General features: G+C 38.8%; 1 protein-coding gene across 9 annotated transcripts in view; it reads right to left on the bottom strand.

Moving 5' to 3' along the window:
• Positions 1-21,288, bottom strand: part of RNF180 (ring finger protein 180) — a 217,324-nt gene that overhangs the window by 84,279 nt on the left and 111,757 nt on the right. For 6 of the 9 annotated variants that reach the window (XR_002522568.2, XM_017959572.3, XM_003899721.5 and 3 more), the window contains one exon: positions 274-351. The exons of the other annotated variants lie outside the window; for them this stretch is intronic. Coding sequence is in view for 5 of the 6 variants with exons in the window: in XM_017959572.3 (XP_017815061.2) it covers positions 274-351 (78 nt within the window). In the remaining variant the exon portion in view is untranslated. The remainder of the gene's footprint in view (positions 1-273; positions 352-21,288) is intronic. 9 annotated transcript variants of the gene reach the window in all.

Below are 21,288 nucleotides of genomic sequence, written 5' to 3'. Positions count from 1 at the left end.
GTTATTTATAGCTAGTAGTTATTGACTAGAATTTTGTAATATTTATTTTATACACACATTACTATCTTCATAACAGCTGGCTACATTTTATCATATAATTTAATGTCTGGCTATAGTTTTCTTTGTGCAAGTTTATAAGATACAGTTAGAAAAGTCACTCTTTTTCTACCAAAAAAAACAGATGAATGAAGTGTGAGAGTTCCATAAATAGTGGAAAGGCCTTTCCAATACAAAATCAAACCTCCATTTTAAGAGAAGTAGAGAAAATTGTACCTCCTGATATCCAGGCAGACAGTACAAGTCTTGGAAAGGAGGCAGCAGCAGCTCCAACTTTGCATTTCCCTCCAAAGCCTAGGACGGGAGAGCACAGGTTGCAAAACAAAATTCTAATTACCTGTGCAGCAGCACATTTGACTCATTAACTCTTAATCATTTTCCTTTTTTTATTTCCACCCTAGGAAACGGAGCAAATCCAACCTTTTGCTTGCTTCCCCCTCACCCCAAAAGAATCCTACTGAGATTCTTCTGAAAGCTATGGATCCTCTCCCTAGAAAAATGCACAAAGTTTCTATATATGCTATATTGCACAAAATTTCAGGGAGTCCACACACTCCTTAAAGCTTGATCATGGAGCAGATTAAAACTTCTTGTTTAACATTTGGATGGAATTTTTGTCGAGTCAATAAAGTTCGCAACATTTAACTACCTAAAGACACCAATGTCAAATTGAGCATATTTAAGAAAGAATATTCCCATGACTTAATCATGTTCACCCACACTTTATTTTGAACTAAACTATTCAAAACCTACTTCCCACTTCCTGTTGTCTATTTTTTCATTCAGCATCAAAGCAGCAGGGCAAGTAAGATAGGGTAAATATCGGGGGCTAGTCATGATATGTTAGTCATACTTTAGAAATTTCTGTGGACCTAAGTGCCCTCCAGATCCTCTCTATAGGAAGTCTACTGTCCATTTTCAAGTCCCTGTCATAGTTGTCTGAAGTAGCCTGTAGTCATATTAGGAGTAAAGGTCTTTAAATCTAAACCTACTACACATACACCAATATTAATGTTTCTAGACATACTCTTAATTTCTGCTACTGGCAGAGCAAAGCAATGGAAGTCACAGAAGTGACTAGAAATGGCTTATCAATAACCCTAAAACATTCCTATATAACTTCTGCCCATCAAGCAGGGATCATGAATATTATGTTTAATCAGTGTGTTCCTATAACTTAGAAGAGTGCTTGACACATAGAAGATGCTCAATATGTAAGACTAAACTTTGAGGATTGGAACAAATCATACTTCAGCATACTTTAAAAACTAGCAAAACTCTAGAGAAACACTTCAGGTAAGTAAAAGAAAAAAGGGAAAAACTAACCTAAATGTCTGCACATAAGATGCATTACCTGGGGTTCCCCAGGAAATAGAACTGAGGCAAAAGTTTACCAGATACACTTTATTAGGAAGCACAGGGGTGGCTAAAAAAGGGAGTTAGTGGGAGAGAACAAATATCAGGACATGGATTTCTGAGTAGGCCTTTAATTAGTATTAAGTACAATCTTTTGAAAGGCCCCATGAATGATTATGTTACAACTTTATACATTATGAGTTACAGGCCACTGAAGGATGAAAGGAGAATAATTTATCTTCTGAGGTCCATCTCCTCATGGTCCAAGGTTTTCCCCATAGAGCATTAATACCACACCACTGCCAGGTTACACACACACGAGAACCAACTAGGTCTCATTGCATCTCATGCTTCAGTGGCAACAGGGAAGCCCCAGGTGGCAAGTGCTATTATTCTGCTCGCTGGAGTAGCAGCTGGGCAGAGCCCAGGCTGAATTGATTTTTGAGGTGGTTGCTAGGCCAGAACAAGTGGCCAAAGGGCTAGAGATTTTGGCCAGAGATAGTTGAGACTAGGAGGATTTCTGGAAGCACAAATAAACATACTGTAGTTATTCACATAATGAAATGCTACTCGGCAATAACCAGGAGAAAACATATACTCAACATCATGGATGAAACCCTAAAACATAACACTTACATTTAAAAACCTTACACAAAGATTACATAGCATATGATTCTAGTTTTGTAACAAGACAAGTGAAATTAATCTGTGATTAACAAATCAGAAGAGTGGTTGCCTCTGAATGACGGGACGAAAATTGAATGAGAGGGGAATAAAGAAACTTTCCAGAGTAATACATTTTATGTCTTTGTGAGGATTGGGTTACACAGGTATCTGCATTTGTTATAATTCAGTGAATGAACGGCTAAGATTTATGGATTTCATTGTAGGTAAAATTTACAGCAAAAAGACAGTCATGCAATATAATCAATCAGTAATGAACTACGACAGCACAATTTAATATAGTATGATACCATTTTTGTAAAATAATGAAGAAAGATTAATGTTATATGTTTTTTATGAATACATACATATTCCGTGGGAAGTGGGAGAGGATCTAAATTGGAAGCACTGGTTAACGGGTCTTTAGCTTTTTCAAACTTTTTGTTTTAATAATGTAATTTTTAAGGTAGAAAAATATACTAATGCAGTATACATATTAATCATTTACAAAAAAAGTAATACATAGTTGCTATAATTTTAAAATTACATTAAAGTATAAATAAATTAAAATGCACTTAGCATGTGGCTATTTGCCACCCCTCAAATATTTTTCTTCTTTGAAGTATAGAAATTTATTTTTAACTTTTGTGTGTACATAGCAGGTGTATATATTTATGGCACAAAAATGTGAAATAAGCACATCGTGGAGAATGGGGTATGCATCCCCTCAAGCATTTACCCTTTTGCAAAGTTTGAGTTACAAACTTTTTAAACTTTTTTAATCCTTTGAGTTACAAACAGTCCAATTATACTCTTTAAATTATTTTTAAATGTACAATTCAGTTATTATTGATTTTTTAAATGTTGTTCAAAAACAAACCCCTAAACCAAAACTGTAGGCAGGTGGTTAGAAGTCTACAATTGGTGGAGAACTTACTACTTGATTCCTGCAGGTCGTTTTGAAGTGTGTGGGCCCACACATCATGGATACATAACTATAAACATGGATCTTTAAAGAATATGTTTACATTATAAAGTAAATATGACTATGCATTATATAAGAAGTCTTTTTAAAAAGGATGTACTGCATGACTCTTCTTTTTTTTTTTTTAAATTATACTTTAAGTTCAATGTGCAGGTTTGTTACATATGAATACATGTGCCATGCTGGTGTGCTGCACCCATTAACTCGTCATTTACATTAGGTATATCTCCTAATGCTATCCCTCCACCCTCCTCCCCACAATAGGACCCGGTGTGTGATGATCCCCTTCCTGTGTCCAAGTGATCTCATTGTTCAATTCCCACCTATGAGTGAGAACATGTGGTATTTGGTTTTCTGTTCTTGTGATAGTTTCCCGAGAATGATGGTTTCCAGCTGCATCCATGTCCCTACAAAGGACACAAACTCATCCTTTTTTATGGCTGCATAGTATTCCATGGTGCATATGTGCGACATTTTTAATCCAGCCTGATGGATATTTGGGTTGGATTCCAAGTTCACAGCAAAGAATAGTGCCACGATAAACATAATGCGGTGTACAGTCTTTATAGCAGCATGACTTGTAATCCTTTGAGTATATCCCCAATAATGGGATGGCTGGGTCAAATAGTATTTCTAGTTCTAGATCCTTAAGGAATTGCCAGGCAGGGCACGGTGGCTCAAGCCTGTAATCCCAGCACTTTAGGAGGCCGTAGACGGGCGGATCACGAGGTCAGGAGATCGAGACCATCCCCTGGCTAACACGGTGAAACCCCGCTCTGGCTTCAAAAATACAAAAAACTAGCCGGGCGAGGTGGCGGCCTGTAGTCCCAGCTACTCGGGAGGCTGAGGCCGGAGAATGGCATGAACCTGGGAGGCGGAGCTTGCAGTGAGCTGAGATCCGCCACTGCACCCAGTCTGGGTAATAGAGCTTGTGACCCGCCTCAAAAAAAAAAAAAGGAATCGCCACACTGTTTTCCACAATGGTTGAACTAGTTTACATTTCCACCAACAGTGTAAAAGTGTTCCTATTTCTCTACATCCTCTTCAGCACCTGTTGTTTCCTGATTTCTTAATGATTGCCATTCTAACTGGTGTGAGATGGTATCTCAATGTGGTTTTGATTTGAATTTCTCTGACGGCGAGTGGTGATGAGCATTTTTTCATGTGTCTGTTGGCTGTATGAATGTCTTCTTTTGAGAAGTGTCTGTTCATATATCCTTTGCCCACTTTTTGATGGGGTTGTTTGTTTTTCTTTTGTAAATTTGATTGAGTTCTTTATAGGTTCTGGATATTAGCCCTTTGTCAGATGAGTAGATTGCAAAAATTTTCTCCCATTCTGTAGGCTTCGTGTTCACTCTGATGGTAGTTTCTTTTGCTGTGCAGAAGCTCTTTAGTTTAATTAGATCCCATTTGGCAATTTTGGCTTTTGTTGCCGTTGCTTTTGGTGTTTTAGACATGAAGTCCTTGCCCATGCCTATGTCCTGAATAGTATTACCTAGGTTTTCTTCTAGGGTTTTTTATGGTTTTTAGGTCTAACATTTAAGTCTCTAATCCATCTTGAATTAATTTTCATATAAGGAGTAAGGAAAGGATCCAGTTTCAGCTTTCTACTTATGGCTAGCCAACTTTCCCAACACCATTTATTAAATAGGGAATCCTTTCCCCATTTCTGGTTTTTGTCAGGTTTGTCAAAGATCAGATGGCTGTAGATGTGTGATATTATTTCTGAGGACTCTGTTCTGTTCCATTGGTCCATATCTCTGTTTTGGTACCAGTACCATGCTGTTTTGGTTACTGTAGCCTTGTAGTATAGTTTGAAGTCAGGTAGCGTGATGCCTCCAGCTTTGTTCTTTTGGCTTAGGACTGTCTTGGCAATGCGGGCTCCTTTTTGGTTCCATATGAACTTTAAAGCCATTTTTTCCAATTCTGTGAAGAAAGTCATTGGTAGCTTAATGGGTATGGCACTGAATCTATAAATTACCTTGGGCAGTATGGCCATTTTCACAATATTGATTCTTCCTATCCATGAGCATGGTATGTTCTTCCATTTGTTTGTGTCCTCTTTTATTTCACTGAGCAGTGGTTTGTAGTTCTCCTTGAAGAGGTCCTTTAAATCCCTTGTAAGTTGGATTCCTAGGTATTTTATTCTCTTTGAAGCTAAGAGCTATTTATGACAAATCCACAGCCAAGATCATACTGAATGGGCAAAAACTGGAAGCATTCCCTTTGAAAACTGGAACAAGACAGGGATGCCCTCTCTCACCACTCCTATTCAACATAATGTTGGAAGTTCTGGCTAGGGCAATCAGGCAAGAGAAAGAAATCAAGGGTATTCAGTTAGGAAAAGAAGAAGTCAAATTGTCCCTGTTTGCAGATGACATGATTGTATATCTAGAAAACCTCATTGTCTCAGCCCAAAATCTCCTTAAGCTGATAAGCAACTTCAGCAAAGTCTCAGGATACAAAATCAATGTGCAAATCACAAGCATTCTTATACACCAGTAACAGACAAACAGAGAGCCAAATCATGAATGAACTCCCATTCACAATAGCTTCAAAGAGACCCATCTTATATCTAGTAACACCACAGACTTAAAGGAAAGGGATGAAGAAAAATCTACCAAGTAAACAGAACACACACAAAGAAAGCAGACAAAACAAACTTTAAACCAACAACAATCAAAAAAGACAAGGTATTACATGACAGTAAAGAGTTCAATTCAACAACAACATGTATTTATCCAAATATACATGCACCCAACACTGGAGCACCCAGATTCATAAAACAAGTTCTTAGAGACCTACAAAGAACCTTAGATAACCACACAATAATACGGGGTAGGTTCAACATTGTGCTAGTAATATCAGACAAATAATTGAGGTGGAAAATTCATAAAGATATCTGAACTTGAACTTGACGCATGATCAAATGAACCTAACAGTCATCAACACAACTCTCTGCCCCAAAACAACAGAACATACAGTCTTCACATCTGCATATGGCACATACTCTAAAATCAACCACATGATTGAGAATAAAACAATTCTCAAATTCAAGAAAACTGAAATCAAAACAATCACACTCTTGAACCACAGCACAATAAAAATAGAAATTGATACTAAAGTCAGTGAAAAGCATACAGTCACATGCAAATTAATCAACCTTCTTCTGAATAAGGTAGAAATCAAGAAATTATTTAAAAGAAATTATGATAAATATATAACATACCAGAATCTCAGGAAAACAACTAAAACAGTGTTAAGAGGAAAGTTCATAATGCTAAACACCCACATAAAAAAATTAGATCTCAAATTAACAACCTAACATCATACCTAGAGGAAGTGAAGAAATAAGAGCAAAACAACTCCAAAGCTAGAAGACAATAAATAAACAAAATCAGAGCTGGAGGGAATGTAACTGAGATGTGAAAACCATACAAAAGATCAACAAAACAAGAAGTTTGATCTTTGAAAGAATAAATAAGATTAACAGACCACTAGCTACATTAGTATAAAAGGAGAGGATCCAATAAACACAATTAGAATCAACAAATGGGACATTACTACAGACCACACACAAATACAAATAACCCTCAGAGACTATTACAAATACCTCTATGCACACAAACTAGAAAATCTAAAATCAGATAAATTGCTGGAAACATACAACCTCCCAAGAATGAACTAAGAAGAAATTAAAACTCTGAACAGATCAATAATGAGTTCTGAAATTGAGTCAGTAATAAAAAGCCTACCAACCGGAAAAAGTCCTAGACCAGAGAAGTTCACGCTGAATTCTACCAGACATATGAAGAGAAGCTGGTACCATTCCTAATGGAACTATTCCAAAAAATTGAGCAGGAGATAAAACAACAAAAAAGAAAAGTTCAGGCCAATATCCTTGATGAACATGGATGCAAAAATCCTCAAAAAAATATTAGCAAACCAAATCCAGTAGTACATCAAAAAGCTAATCCACCATGATCAAGTAGGCTTTACCCCTGGGATGCAAGGTAGGTACAACATATGCAAATTAATAAATGAGATTCATCACATAAACAGAACTAAAAGGAAAAACCACATGATCATCTGAACAGATGCAGAAAAGGTTTTTGGTAAAATTTAACATCCCTTCATATTACAAACCCTCAGCAAGGCATTTGGCATTTACACCTGTAATCCTGGTATACTTTGGGATAATGAGGGCAGGCAGGATCACGTGGCTTCAGGAGTTCCAGACTAGTCTGGGCCAACATGGTGAAACCTTGTCTCTACTAAAATTAAATTAGCCAGGCATGGTGGCACATGCCTGTAATCCCTAGCTACTCAGGAGGCTGAGGAGGAGGAACTTTTGAACCTGGGAGGCAGAGGCTGCAGGAGCCAAGATCTTGCTACTGCACTCCATCCTGTGGAAATGAAATGAGACTCTATCTCAAAAAAAAAAAAAAAAAAAAAAAAAAAATCCCTAACAAATCCAGGGCAACTAAAATTAAGAAATATACTTAAAATAACAGGCATAAGCCATCTAAGACAAAACCTGACAGCCAAGACCATCCTGAATAGGCAAAGCTGGAATTCATTCCCCAGAATCTCAAGTAGGTTTGGATATGGATTCCCATTCACACCTATGCTCTGAAATACCATCACACCTTATCAAGAATTCCTATTCACCACTGGAAGACAGTGCATTGGAGGGTCCCAGCTAGAGCACTTCAGGCAAGAGGGAAATAAAAGGCATCTTGGGGCTGGCCAGAGGAGTCAAACTAAATTCATGGATGATATGATTTTATATACAGAAACCCCACAGTATCTGCCCAAAAGTTCCTAGATCTGATAAAGAACTTCAGCAAAGTTTCAGGATATAAAATCAATGTACAAAAATCAGTAGCATTTCTATATTCCAACACTGTCCAAGTGTAGTGTGAAATCAAGGATGCAATCCCGTTCACAATAACCACACACAAAAAAATACCTAGGAATACAGCTAATCAGGCAGGTGAAAGATCTCTACAATGAAAATTACAAAACACTGCTGAAAGAAATCAGATATGACAAATACAAATGGAAAAACATCCTATGCTCATAGATAGGGGATATAAAGAATCAATATTATTAAAATGGCCATACAGCCTAAAGCAAGTTACAGATTTAATGCTATTTTCTATCAAACTACCAATGACCTTTTCCACAGAATTAGGAAAAACTATTCTAAAATGCATATGGAACCAAAAAGAGTTAGAATACCCAAAGCAATCCTAAGCAAAAGGTACAAAGCTGGAGACATCACATTACTTTAAACTATACTACAAGGCTACAGTAACCAAAACAGCATGGTACTGGTACAAAAACAGACACGTAGACCAATGTATCAGTACAGAGAGCTCCAAAAAAAAGTTGCACACCTAAAAACATGTGATCTTCAACAAAGTCGACAAAAACAAACAATGAGGAAAAGATTCCCTATTCAATAAATCATACTGGGACAACTGGCTTGCCATAGCAGAAGATTAACACTAGACACCTTATTTACAATATAAAAATCAACTCAAGATGGATTCAAGACTTAAACATAAAACTTAAAACTATAAAACCCTAGAAGAAAACTTAGAAAATACCATTGTGGTCATAGGCCCTGGCAAAGATTTCATTCCAAAGACAAAGCAACAGCAGCAAAGAAAAAAAAATTGACAAATATGATGTAATTAAACTAAAGAACTTGTGCACAGCAAAAGAAACAATCAATAGACTAATTAGACAATCTACAGAATGGAAGAAAATATTTGCAAACTATACATCCAACAAAGGTCTAATATCCAGAATCTGTAAGAAACTTAACAAGGAAAAAAACTCCATTAAAAAATGGGCAAAGGACATGAACAGACACTTGTCAAAAGAAGACATATACATGGCCAACTAGCATATGAAAAAAATGTTCAACATCACTAATCATTAAGAGAAGTACAAATCAAAAACCAAACTAACATACCATCTCACATATATATAGGATTCAAGTGATTCTCCTGCCTCAGCCTCCTACGTATTTGGGACCACAGGCGTGCACCACCATGCCCGGGTAATTTTTGTATTTTTAGCAGAGATGGGATTTCACCATGTTGGCCAGGATGGTCTTGAACTCCTGACCTCAAGTGATCCACATGCCTTGGCCTTCCAAAGTGCTGGGATTAAAGACGTGAGCCACCGTGTCTGGCCAAAAATGGACTATATTTTTGAGGACATATTGGTAATAAAAGCACCCAGCCAACTCTTCATTAACTCATCACAGGATGTAGTAGGATTAAAGATAACACTAACTAGTCTAAAATGTATTTAGATTCTCAATAAATATTCATTGTGAAAAATTAAGTGATATAAATAGAAAAAATAAAAACCATCCATTAGCCAGAATTACTAATATTTAAGTATATATCTTCCTAGAGATTTTTCCTATGTACAAGCATACTTTTAAATATTTTTTTTTTAAATAAGATGATAGGTAATATAGGTTCCAAGATGGCCGAATAGGAACAGCTCCAGCCTCCAGCTCCCAGTGTGAGTGACACAGAAGACATGTGATTTCTGCATTTCCAACTGGGGTACCGGGTTCATCTCACTGGGGTGTGTTGGAAAGTGGGTGCAGGACAGTGGGTACAGCCCACTGAGCAAGAGTTGAAGCAGGGCGAGGCATTGCCTCACCTGGGAAGCGCAAGGGGTAAGGAAATTCCCTTTCCTAGCCAAGGGAAACCATGACACACAGCACCTGGAAAATCGGGTCACTCCCACCCTAATACTGTGCTTTACCAAGGGTCTTAGCAAATGGCACACCAGGAGATTATATCCCGCGACTGGCTTGGAGGGTCCCACGCCCATGGAGCCTCTCTCATGGCTAGCACAGCAGTTTGAGATCTAACCGCAAGGCAGCAGTGAGGCTGGGGGAGGGGCGCCTGCCATTACTGAGGCCTGAGTAGGTAAACAAAGCAGCCTGGAAGCTCCAACTGGGAGGAGCCCACTGCAGCTCAAAGAGGTCTGCCTGCCTCTGTAGACTCCACCTCTGGGGACAAACAAAAGGCAGCAGAAACTTCTGCAGATGTAAACGTCCCTGTCTGACAGCTTTGAAGAGAGTAGTGGTTCTCCCAGCATGGAATTTGAGATCTGAGAACTGACAGACTGCCTGCTGAAGGGGATACCTGACATGGGGTAGCCTAACTGGGAGACACCCCCAACTAGGGGCAGACTGACACCTCACACCTCACGTGGCCAGATTCACCTCTGAGACGAAGCTTCCAGAGGAATGATCAGACAGCAACATCTGCTATTCAGCAATAGTCACTCTTCTGCATCTTCTGCTGCTGATATCCAGGCAAACAGGGTCTGGAGTGGACCTCGAGCAAACTCCAACAGACCTGCAGCTGAGGGTCCTGACTGTTAGAAGGAAAACTAACAAATAGAAAGGACATCCACACCAAAACCACACCTGTATGTCACAATCATCAAAGACCAAAGGTAGATAAAACCACAAAGATGGGGAAAAAGCAGTGCAAAAAAGCTGAAAATTCTACAAATCAGAGCACCTCTCCCCCTCCAAAGGAACGCAGCTCCTCGCCAGCAACGAAACAAAGCTGGATGGAGAATGACTTTGACCAGTTGAGAGAAGAAGGCTTCAGACAATCAAACTTCTCTGAGCTAAAGGAGGAAGTACAAACCCACGGCAAAGAAGCTAAAAACCTTGAAAAAAGATCTGATGAATGGCTAACTAGAATAATCAATGCAAAGAAGTTCTTAAATGACCAGATAGAGCTGAAAACCATGACACGAGAACTATGTGACAAATGCACAAGCTTCAGTAACTGACTCGATCAACTGGAAGAAAGGGTATCAGTGACTGAAGATTAAATGAATGAAATAAAGCGAGAAGAGAAGTTTAGAGAAAAAAGACTAAAAAGAAAAGAACAAAGGCTCCAAGAAATATGGGATTACATGAAAAGACCAAATCTATGTCTAATTGGTGTACGTGACAGTGATGGGGAGAATGGAACCAAGGTGGAAAACACTCTGCAGGATATTATCCAAGAGAACTTCCCCAACCTAGCAAGGCAGGCCAACATTCAAATTCAGGGAATACAGAGAATGCCACCAAGATACTCCTTGAGAAGAGCAACTCCAAGACACATAATTGTCAGATTCACCAAAGTTGAAATGAAGGAATAAACGTTAAGGGCAGTCAGAGAGAAAGGTTGGGCTACCTACAAAGGGAAGCCCATCAGACTGACAGCAGATCTCTTGGCAGAAACTCTACAAGTCAGAAGACAGTGAGGGCCAATATTCAACATTCTTAAAGAAAAGAATTTTCAACCCAGAATTTCATATCCAGCCAAACTAAGTTTCATAAGTAAAGGAGAAATAAAATCCTTTACAGACAAGCAAATGCTGAGAGATTCTGTCACCACGAGGCCTGCCCTACAAGAGCTCCTGAAGGAAGCACTAAACATGGAAAGGAACAACCGGTACCAGCCACTGTAAAAACATGCCAAAATGTAAAGACCATTGATGCTAGGAAGAAACTGCATCAACTAATGAACAAAATAACCAGCTAACATCATAAAGACAGGATCAAGTTCACACATAACAATATTAATCTTAAATGTAAATGGGCTACAGGCTCCAATTAAAAGACACAGACTGCCAAATTGGATAAAGAGTCAAGACCCATCAGTTTGCTGTATTCAGGAGACCCATCTCATGTGCAGAGACACACATAGGCTCAAAATAAAGGGATGGGGTAATATCTACCAAGCAAATGGAAAACAAAAAAAGGCAGGAGTTGCAATCCTAGTCTCTGATAAAACAGACTTTAAACCATCAAAGATCAAAAGAGACAAAGGCCATTACATACTGGTAGAGGGATCAATTCAACAAGAAGAGCTAACTATCCTAAATACATGTGCAGCCAGTACAGGAGGACCCAGATTCATAAAGCAAGTCCTTAGACACATACAAAGAGACTTAGACTCCCATACAATAATAATGGGAGACTTTAACACCTCACTGTCAACATCAGACAGATCAATCAGACAGAAAGTTAAGGATATCCAGGAATTGATCTCAACTCTGCACCAAGCAGACCTAATAGACATCTACAGAACTCCCCACCCCAAATCAACAGAATATACGTTCTTCTCAGCACCACATCGCACTTATTCCAAAATTGACCACATAGTTAGAAGTAAAGCACTCCTTAGCAAATGTAAAAGAACAGAAATTATAACAAACTGTCTCTCAGACCACAGTGAAATCAAACTAGAACTCAAGATTAAGAAACTCACTCAAAACCACTCAACTACATGGAAACTGAACAACCTGCTCCTGAATGACTACTGGGTATATAACAAAATGAAGGCAGAAATAAAGATGTTCTTTGAAACCAATGAGATCAAAGATACAACATACCAGAATCTCTGGGACACATTTAAAGAAGTGTGTAGAGGGAAATTTATAGCACTAAATGCCCACAAGAGAAAGCAGGAAAGATCAAAATTGACACCCTAACATAACAATTAAAAGAACTAGAGAAGCAAGAGCAAACACATTCAAAAGCTAGCAGAAGGCAAGAAATAACTAAGATCAGAACAGAACTGAAGGAGAAAGAGACACAAAAAGACCCTTCAAAAAATCAATAAATCCAGGAGCTGGTTTTTTGAAAAGATCAACAAAATGCACAGACTGCTAGAAAGACTAATAAGAAGAGAGAGAAGAATCAAATAGACACAATAAAAAATAATAAAAGGGATATTACCACTGACCCTACAGAAATACAAACATGGTACCATCAGAGAATACTATAAACACCTCTATGCAAATGAACTAGAAAACTTAGAGGAAATGGATAAATTCCGGGGCACTTACACTCTCCCAAGACTAAATCAGGAAGAAGTTGAATCCCTGAATAGACCAATAGCAGGCTCTGAAATTGAGGCAATAATTAATAGACTACCAACCAAAAAAAGTCCAGGACCAGACGGATTCACAGCCAAATTCTACCAGAGGTATAAGGAGGAGCTAGTACCATTCCTTCTGAAACTATTCCAATCAATAGAAAAAGAAGGAATCCTCCCTAACTCATTTTATGAGGCCAACATCATCCTGATATCAAAGCCTGGCAGAGACACAACGAAAAAAGAGAATTGTAGACCTATCCCTGATGAACATCGATGCAAAAATCCTCAATAAAATACTGGCAAACTGAATCCAGCAGCACATCAAAAAGCTTATCCACCATGATCAAGTGGGCTTCATCCCTGGGATGCAAGGCTGGTTCAATATATGCAAATCAATAAATGTAATCCAGCATATACACAGAACCAAAGACAAAACCACATGATTATCTCAATAGATGCAGAAAAGGCCTTTGACAAAATTCAACAGTCCTTCATGCTAAAAACTCTCAATAAATTCGGTATTGATGGAACGTATGTCAATAAGAGCTATTTATGACAAACCCACAGCCAATATCATACTGAATGGGCAAAAACTGGAAGCATTCCCTTTGAAAACTGGCACAAGACAGGGATGCCCTCTCTCACCACTCCTATTCAACATACTAATAGAAATTCTGGCCAGGGCAATCAGGCAAGAGAAAGAAAGAAAGCATATTCAATTAGGAGAAGAGGAAGTCAAATTGTCCCTGTTTGCAGATGACATGATTGTATATTTAGAAAACCCCATTGTCTCAGCCCAAAATCTCCTTAAGCTGATAAGCTACTTCAGCAAAGTGTCAGGATACAAAATCAACGTGCAAAAATCACAAGCATTCTTATACACTAATAACAGACAGAGAGCCAAATCATGAGTGAACTCATGATTGCTTTGAAGAGAAAAAAATACCTAGGAATCCAACTTACAAGGGATGTGAAGGACCTCTTCAAGGAGAACTACAAACCACTGCTCAGTGAAATAAAAGAGGAACCAAAAAAGAGCCCGCATTGCCAAGACAATCCTAAGCCAAGAAGAAAGCTGGAGGCGTCACACTACCTGACTTCAAACTATATTACAAGGCTACAGTAACCAAAACAGCATGGTACTGGTACCAAAACAGAGATATAGACCAATGGAACAGAACAGAGTTCTCAGAAATAATACCACACATCTACAACCTTCTGATCTTTGATAAACCTGACAAAAAACAGAAATGGGGAAAGGATTCCCTATTTAATAAATGCTGCTGGGAAAACTGGCTAGCCAGAAGTAGAAAGCTGAAACTGAATCCCTTCCTTACACCTTATACAAACATTAATTCAAGATGGATTAGAGACTTAAATGTTAGGCCTAAAACCATAAAAACCCTAGAAGAAAACATAGGCAGTACCATTCAGGACATAAGCACGGAGAAGGACTTCATGTCTAAAACACCAAAAGCAATGGTAACAAAAGCCAAAATTGACAAATGGGATCTAGTTAAACTAAAGAGTTTCTGCACAGCAAAGGAAACTACCATCAGAGTGAACAGGCAACCTACAGAATGGGAGAAAATTTTTGCAATCTACTCATCTGACAAAGGGCTAATATCCAGAACCTATAAAGAACTCAAACAAATTTACAAGAAAAAAATAACCCCATCAAAAAGTGGGCAAAGGATATGAACAGACACTTCTCAAAAGAAGATATTTATGCAGCCAAGAGACACGTGAAAAAATGCTCATCATCACTGGCCATCAGAGAAATGCAAATCAAAACCACAATGAGATACCATCTCACACCAGTTAGAATGGTGATCATTAAAAAGTCAGGAAACAACAGGTGTTGGAGAGGATGTGGAGAAACAGGAACACTTTTTCCACTGTTGGTGGCACTGTAAACTAGTTCAACCATTGTGGAAGACAGTGTAGCGATTCCTCAAGGATCTAGAACTAGAAATACCATTTGACCCAGCCATCCCATTACTGGGTATATACCCAAAGGATTATAAATCATGCTGCTATAAAGACACATGCACATATATGTTTATTGCAGCACTATTCACAATAGCAAAGACTTGAAACCAACTCAAATGTCCATCAGTGACAGATTGGATTAAGAAAATGTGGCACATATACACCATGGAATACTATGCAGCCATAAAAAAGGATGAGTTCATGTCCTTTGTAGGGACATGGATGCAGCTGGAAACCATCATTCTCAGCAAACTATCACAAGAACAGAAAACCAAATACCGCATGTTCTCACTCATAGGTGGGAATTGAATGATGAGATCACTTGGACACAGGAAGGGGAACATCACACACCAGGGCCTGTTGTGGGGTGGGGGGAGTGGGGAGGGATAGCATTAGGAGATATACCTAATGTAAATGACGAGTTAATGGGTGCAGCACACCAACATGGCACATGTATACATATGTAACAAACCTGCACGTTGTGCACATGTACCCTAGAACATAAAAGTATGATAAATAAAATAAAATAAAATAATCATTTCTCTCTTGACATGGCCTTCCCTAAAGGAGACACACATGTACAAATCCTTCCTATTAAAAAACACCACCACCACCACCACCAACAGAAAAACCTGTCTCTGCAGGCTACATTTTCATCTAGCCATAGTCACTTCTTTCCTTTCCTTCAGAGTACAGTTCCAGCTCACTTCTGTCTATTCTTTCGCACTACCCACTACCAAAATAAAATTGCTATAGCCAAAAATCTATGACCCAATTGCCATATCCAATACTCTATTTTTAGTTCTCATTGTACTCAATAAATCTGCAGCATTTAATATTATTGGCCAAACTCTTACAGTTATCCAGTTCCAGGATGCCACTTGAATAGAGTTTCCTTTTAGCTTCTAACTCTTTCTTTTTCTGGCTTTTCCCCTGGCAAACCATTAAATGTTGGTACGTTATAGGGTCTCCAGCCTTGGATCTTTTCATTTCTGACAGTATACATTCTCCCTGAGTAGTTATATCTTTAATTACTACCGTTTCAACCACTACCTGTTAATCTAATGATTCAATCTCTAGCTTTGGCTGGGACCACTCTCCTAATCCCCCAAACCATTAGTCTATCTATTAGATATCCATCATACTAGGTACAGTAGCTTACACCTGCAATCCCAGCACTTTGGAAGGTCAAGGCAGGAAGACAATTTGGGGCCAGGAGTTTGAGACCAGCCTAGGCAACACAATGAGATCTCCATCTCTACAAAAATTTAAATAAATAGATATCCATCTCTCTGTGGATTTGCCACATAGGAAAAGGCAGGCATAACATGTTCAAAGGTAAGTTAACTTTTCCTTTAAACCTATACCTCATCCAAAATCTTAATTACTGTTACCACAATCCAATTATTATCCATCTAAGGAGGAAATTTAGTAATAATTTTAGATTCTTCCATTATCATCTCTTTCTATGTTTCACTAGCCATCAGTTCAGGTAAATTTTTCTTGCTTAATTTTTCTTATACTTTACGCCCTTTCTCTTTTGCCATTATTACCACCTCAGTTCAGCTCTCATAATCTCTAGTCTGGACTTAGCATTTCCTCCTCTCTCACAATGTGTACAATTCATGCTCTGTACTACTGCAGGACAGATCTTTTAAAATGGAATCTGGAAGAGCTTGCTGTCTGTGTCTCTTGAGACTATTAAAAAATTCCACTCTTTCTCAGTCCAGAGAAACTGCCATGTAGTCTCTGGGAAAGGATTTACACATCAGGTAAATCAGTTTACAGGTAACTGACCAAATCATGATTACTAACTGGTGGATGAGATTATTATGTTAAAAGTGCAGGCCCTGCCATTGTCTTCCATTATCTTCTTCCTTCCTCTTTTTCACAAAATATTTCGACACTCAGCAATCTCACATTTTTAGGCTGAGAGGTCAACTAGTTGGGTGATGGCAAATTCTAAATTTGGCATTTATTTTCTTACTGTAAAATGAACACATTATAGCAAATAATGAAACAATAAAATATAATACTTATAAAGGCAAAACAAACTGTCACAGATACTCTTGGTTGGATAAACCAATACTTTCCCCAGCCTTCTTCTTCTTTATAAAAATATTCTCCATTATAGAATGCAGAAAGCCTAAATAGTTGTTTACCTAAGCATTCTTCAGATAGAGTTGGCCCAGCTTTGGCCAATGAGACCAAAGGAAAAGTATGCTTAAAGTTCCTGTGAAAGCTTTTGATTTCCTGATGAAAGGAGAAGAAGGAGCCGACACTATCCTTTTTCCTTTCCTTGAACATGATTTGTCCCTGGTATTTCCATCTGTGTCAGTCATCTTGCAAAATGAGGCAACATGCATGAGAACAGAAGGAATGCAGACACAAAATTAGTCTGTATCCCTGACTGCAGAAAGTACTACACTTATCATATGAGAAAAATAAACATCAACTTGCCAAGCCCCTGTCAGTCATGTTTTTGTTATTTACAGCTAAAATCACCATAACTACCTCTATCCCACCTGCCCAGCCCCTACCTTCCAGAGACAACCATCCTTGAGGCAACACTGGTAACTCCTCTCATACCTTTCCTTGGCTCACAGAAAACACAAAAGCATGTGCGCCCATAGTACACTGCTTATTTATTTTTCCCTTACCAACATACCATGAGTATCTCGATAAGTTAGCATATATTGATCAATCTTTTCCCCTTGTTTTTAACTTAGATACACACACATTTTACATAAACAGGATGAGCTCATTCCTGCTTTTTATATTTCAGCATTTACTTCTTTCCATTTTGCTTGCCTTTCCCCTTCCCTACTGTCTTAGACTTGTTCCTCCTTCCACTCTCTGCTGTCTCTTTTTTTTTTTTTTTTTTTTTTGAGACAGAGTCTCTGTCACCAGTCTGGAGTGCAGTGGCAAGATCTCAGCTCACTGCAACTTCTGACTCTGCTCAAGCGATTCTCCTGCCTCAGCCTCCCGAGTAGCTGGGATTACAGGCATGAACCACCACTCCCAGCTAATTTTTATATTTTTCATAGAGACGGGGTTTCAACATGTTGGCCAGGATGGTCTCGATCTCCTGACTTTGTGATCTGCCCGCCTCGGCCTCCCAAAGTGCTGGGATTACAGGAGTGAGCCACTGCACCCAGCCACTATCTCACTTCTTATAGTGTTCCATCTTGTATCTTTTCATTTCCTCTGAGGTCTTTTACTATTCTACCCTATGTAAAATGTTCCATCTCTTCCTTTATGTCCCTACTATTCCTTTTACACCTCCTACAATAACTATATTGATTAGCTACATATATTCCCCTCTATTACAAGACCCTGTGGGAATGGACTGTGTTTTGTTTTTCCTTAATTCCTGGACATGGAGGGAATGGAAATTGCAATCAATTTTCTTTCCACAAAAAGTGAAGAGGAATTTTGAGGCAAGGGGAACAACATGGAGTGTGTGGAAGGAGCACCTGTCAGTATGATTGGGTGACAGCTTTTCTAAGAAGTAGCATGCAATATTCCTTGGACAGCTAAGGTGGGTTAAACTGTAAAGTTGTGGGCTAAATACAGTCTGCTGCCTGTTTTTGTAAATAAAATTTAACTGGAAAACAGCCATGCTCATTTGTGTATGTATTGGGGATGGTTGCTTTTGTGCTACTATGGCAGAGCTAAGTACAGATGCTTCCTGTCTTATGATAGGGCTAAATCCTGATACATGTAAGTCAAAAATATAAGTTGAAAAGGCATAAATCCTGATAAACCCACTATAAAGTTTAAAAATCATAAATGCAACCATTTTAAGTCAGAGACCATTGGTAGTTGTTACAAAGACTGTATAAGCCTACAGCAGACGTCATTACTTGTCAGCCGGGACGTTTCATCATGTTCCTGAATGCAATGTAGTCCAGCTAATGTCCATGGCAGCCAGGAAATATTTATTGAATGGGCTAAGCATTATTCTAGGCCTTGGGGATTATTTCAATCTGGTTGGGCTGCCAAAACAAGATAGTATAGACTGGGTGACTTAAACAACAGAAATTTATTTTTCACAGTTCTGGAGTCGAAGTCTGAGATCAGGGAGTCAGTATGGTCAGGTTCTGGTGAAGGCTCTCTTCTTGACTTGCAGATATCCACCTTCTGTGTGTTCACGTGTGTGTCGGGGGGCACTGGGGGATGGTGGTGTTATAAGAGTCATTAAAAAATTATTTTAGGCAGATAGAGAGGAAAGGGGGTCCTCGGGAAGTTTTTGTTTCTTTTAAAGAAGCTCAAGAAATGTTTCTTGTCTAGCAGGAAAACCCTGGCTCTTAGAGCTGGCTGGCAAGCTTTGATATGGCCATTAGAAACTGGGTCCACCCAAACATGGCGATTCCCACGGTCTTTCTCTTGCTCTTGCCCAAACATTTGCCTGGCAACATGGCCGCCCCCACATATCCCCACATGTGTAGAATATCATGGACATGGAGGCCTGCATTTGCATATAAAAAGGCGCTAGGGTGGGAGGGCCAGGTTTTTGTTTTTGCGGGCTACATAAATGACACACCTGGTCAAACCAATCCCCTGGGCCCTGTGGAAACCAAATACTTCCTCTTCCAGGATCCCAATATAAGCAGCCACTTCTCTGCTACACATGGGGTTTTCTCTTTGTTCAGATCTCCCCTCCATCTGTCTCTGTACCAGGAGCTGTTTTCTTCTTCCTTGCCTATTAAACTTTTCATTCCTTAAAACCACTCCATGTGTTTCAGTGTCATTACTCCTACCGGCGTGAGGCCAAAGACCCTGATGTTCCTCCAGTCATCGGAGTTGTATCAGTGAGGGTGGTGGGGGGGGCGGTAAGAAAGAAAGGGGTAGAGGAGAGACTGCTCTTCTTTTTAAATAAGACCACCCATCCTATTGGATTAGGACCCTAACTTCATTTAACCGTAAAAGCTCTATCTCCAAATACCACATTGGGGATTAGGGTTTAAACACATGAATTCTGGGAAAATGTAATTCCATGCATAGCAAGAATACCCAAGGCACTAGGGATGCTACAGTGAACATGCTGAGCAAGTAGGACCTATGAATTCTTTGAAAACGGAGAAAAACATGAAGAGAAGATATCTTCAACAATGCGAGTGCTAAATGGCAGAAGGAGGGTTATTAAGGCATGGATATCAAGGGCCTGAACCAGGTGCTTGTGTTGGTAATGTAAGACATTTTGAAAGTAAAATAATCAGGAAGTAATTTTCATTTGAGTGGAATAAGATACCTTGGTTTTATAATGAATAATTATGATATTTTTCCTTATAAGCCTTAAAATAATCGTATCCCCTGAGTTTACATTATTTTGATTTGTATTCCCTCATTTATTTTTAAATTTTTTAATAAATCAAAGTTCTTAGTTTCTGATTTCTAGGTGGGTGACAAATCCCATTGAGCTATCACTGAGAGAGAACATGGCTCCATAACAAAATTCATTTTTTAGCCTCCCCAACAACAATCCTTATACTTGTCCACTGGTTCCAGATCCATTAAATCCTCAGTCACAGGCATGTCATACATTACTTTAAAGAGTAAAGAGGTCATTTAGTCTTTTCTCTCCTTTACTAAATCTCCTGGGCCTCTTTTCCTGCTTTATTCTTTTCTCCTTTATTTCTTTGTGGGAAAAAATAATACATATATATACACATAAACACATATATACCAATGTGGTTTTTGTTCCGAGTTCTGGTTATCCATGACCCTTCTTCTCCATTCAGGCAGAAGCAGAAAATGCTCAAGGAATGGATGACACAGTAGTATGTGGATAACAAAGAAATTAAATTATTAAATTTTTGGTCTTTGATTTTCAGAAACCCACGATTCTGAGCATAATAATAGATCTGGAAGGTCTTTTTTCCTGCTCCTCTTTTCCCCATCCCCTTACACTCAACACATAGTAGATAAAGATTCTATGGGGTTGGGGCAAGATGCTGACAGATCTCTGGGAAGGTACTCTGCAACATATTTGCCTCAACTTACAATTGGTGGGAGAATGACAGGATAGAACATTCCATAAGGTTTGGACTTTTGTCAGCAGGGAAGCCCACTTCATCCCACTTCCAGAATACACTTTAAAGAGAAAGCAAGAATTTTCTCATGCTTAGGATGGTAGGGGAGCAGCAGAGGATGTCACTGATTTAGTACTGAGTAAATAGTAAACATCTTTTAGTAGAATGAAGAGAGTACAGTGACCTGGAGGGCTATAGCTCAGAAAGCATCAGCCAAGTCAAATATTCATCCTTGCCAAAATACTGGCACTTGAAGGCACTAGAATCT

This window comes from Papio anubis, chromosome 5 (assembly GCF_008728515.1).
Source record: "Papio anubis isolate 15944 chromosome 5, Panubis1.0, whole genome shotgun sequence".
NCBI classification, from domain to species: Eukaryota; Metazoa; Chordata; class Mammalia; order Primates; family Cercopithecidae; genus Papio; species Papio anubis.
The sequence above is the reverse complement of the archived record's forward strand: the minus strand, read 5'-3'. Positions and strand labels throughout refer to the sequence as shown.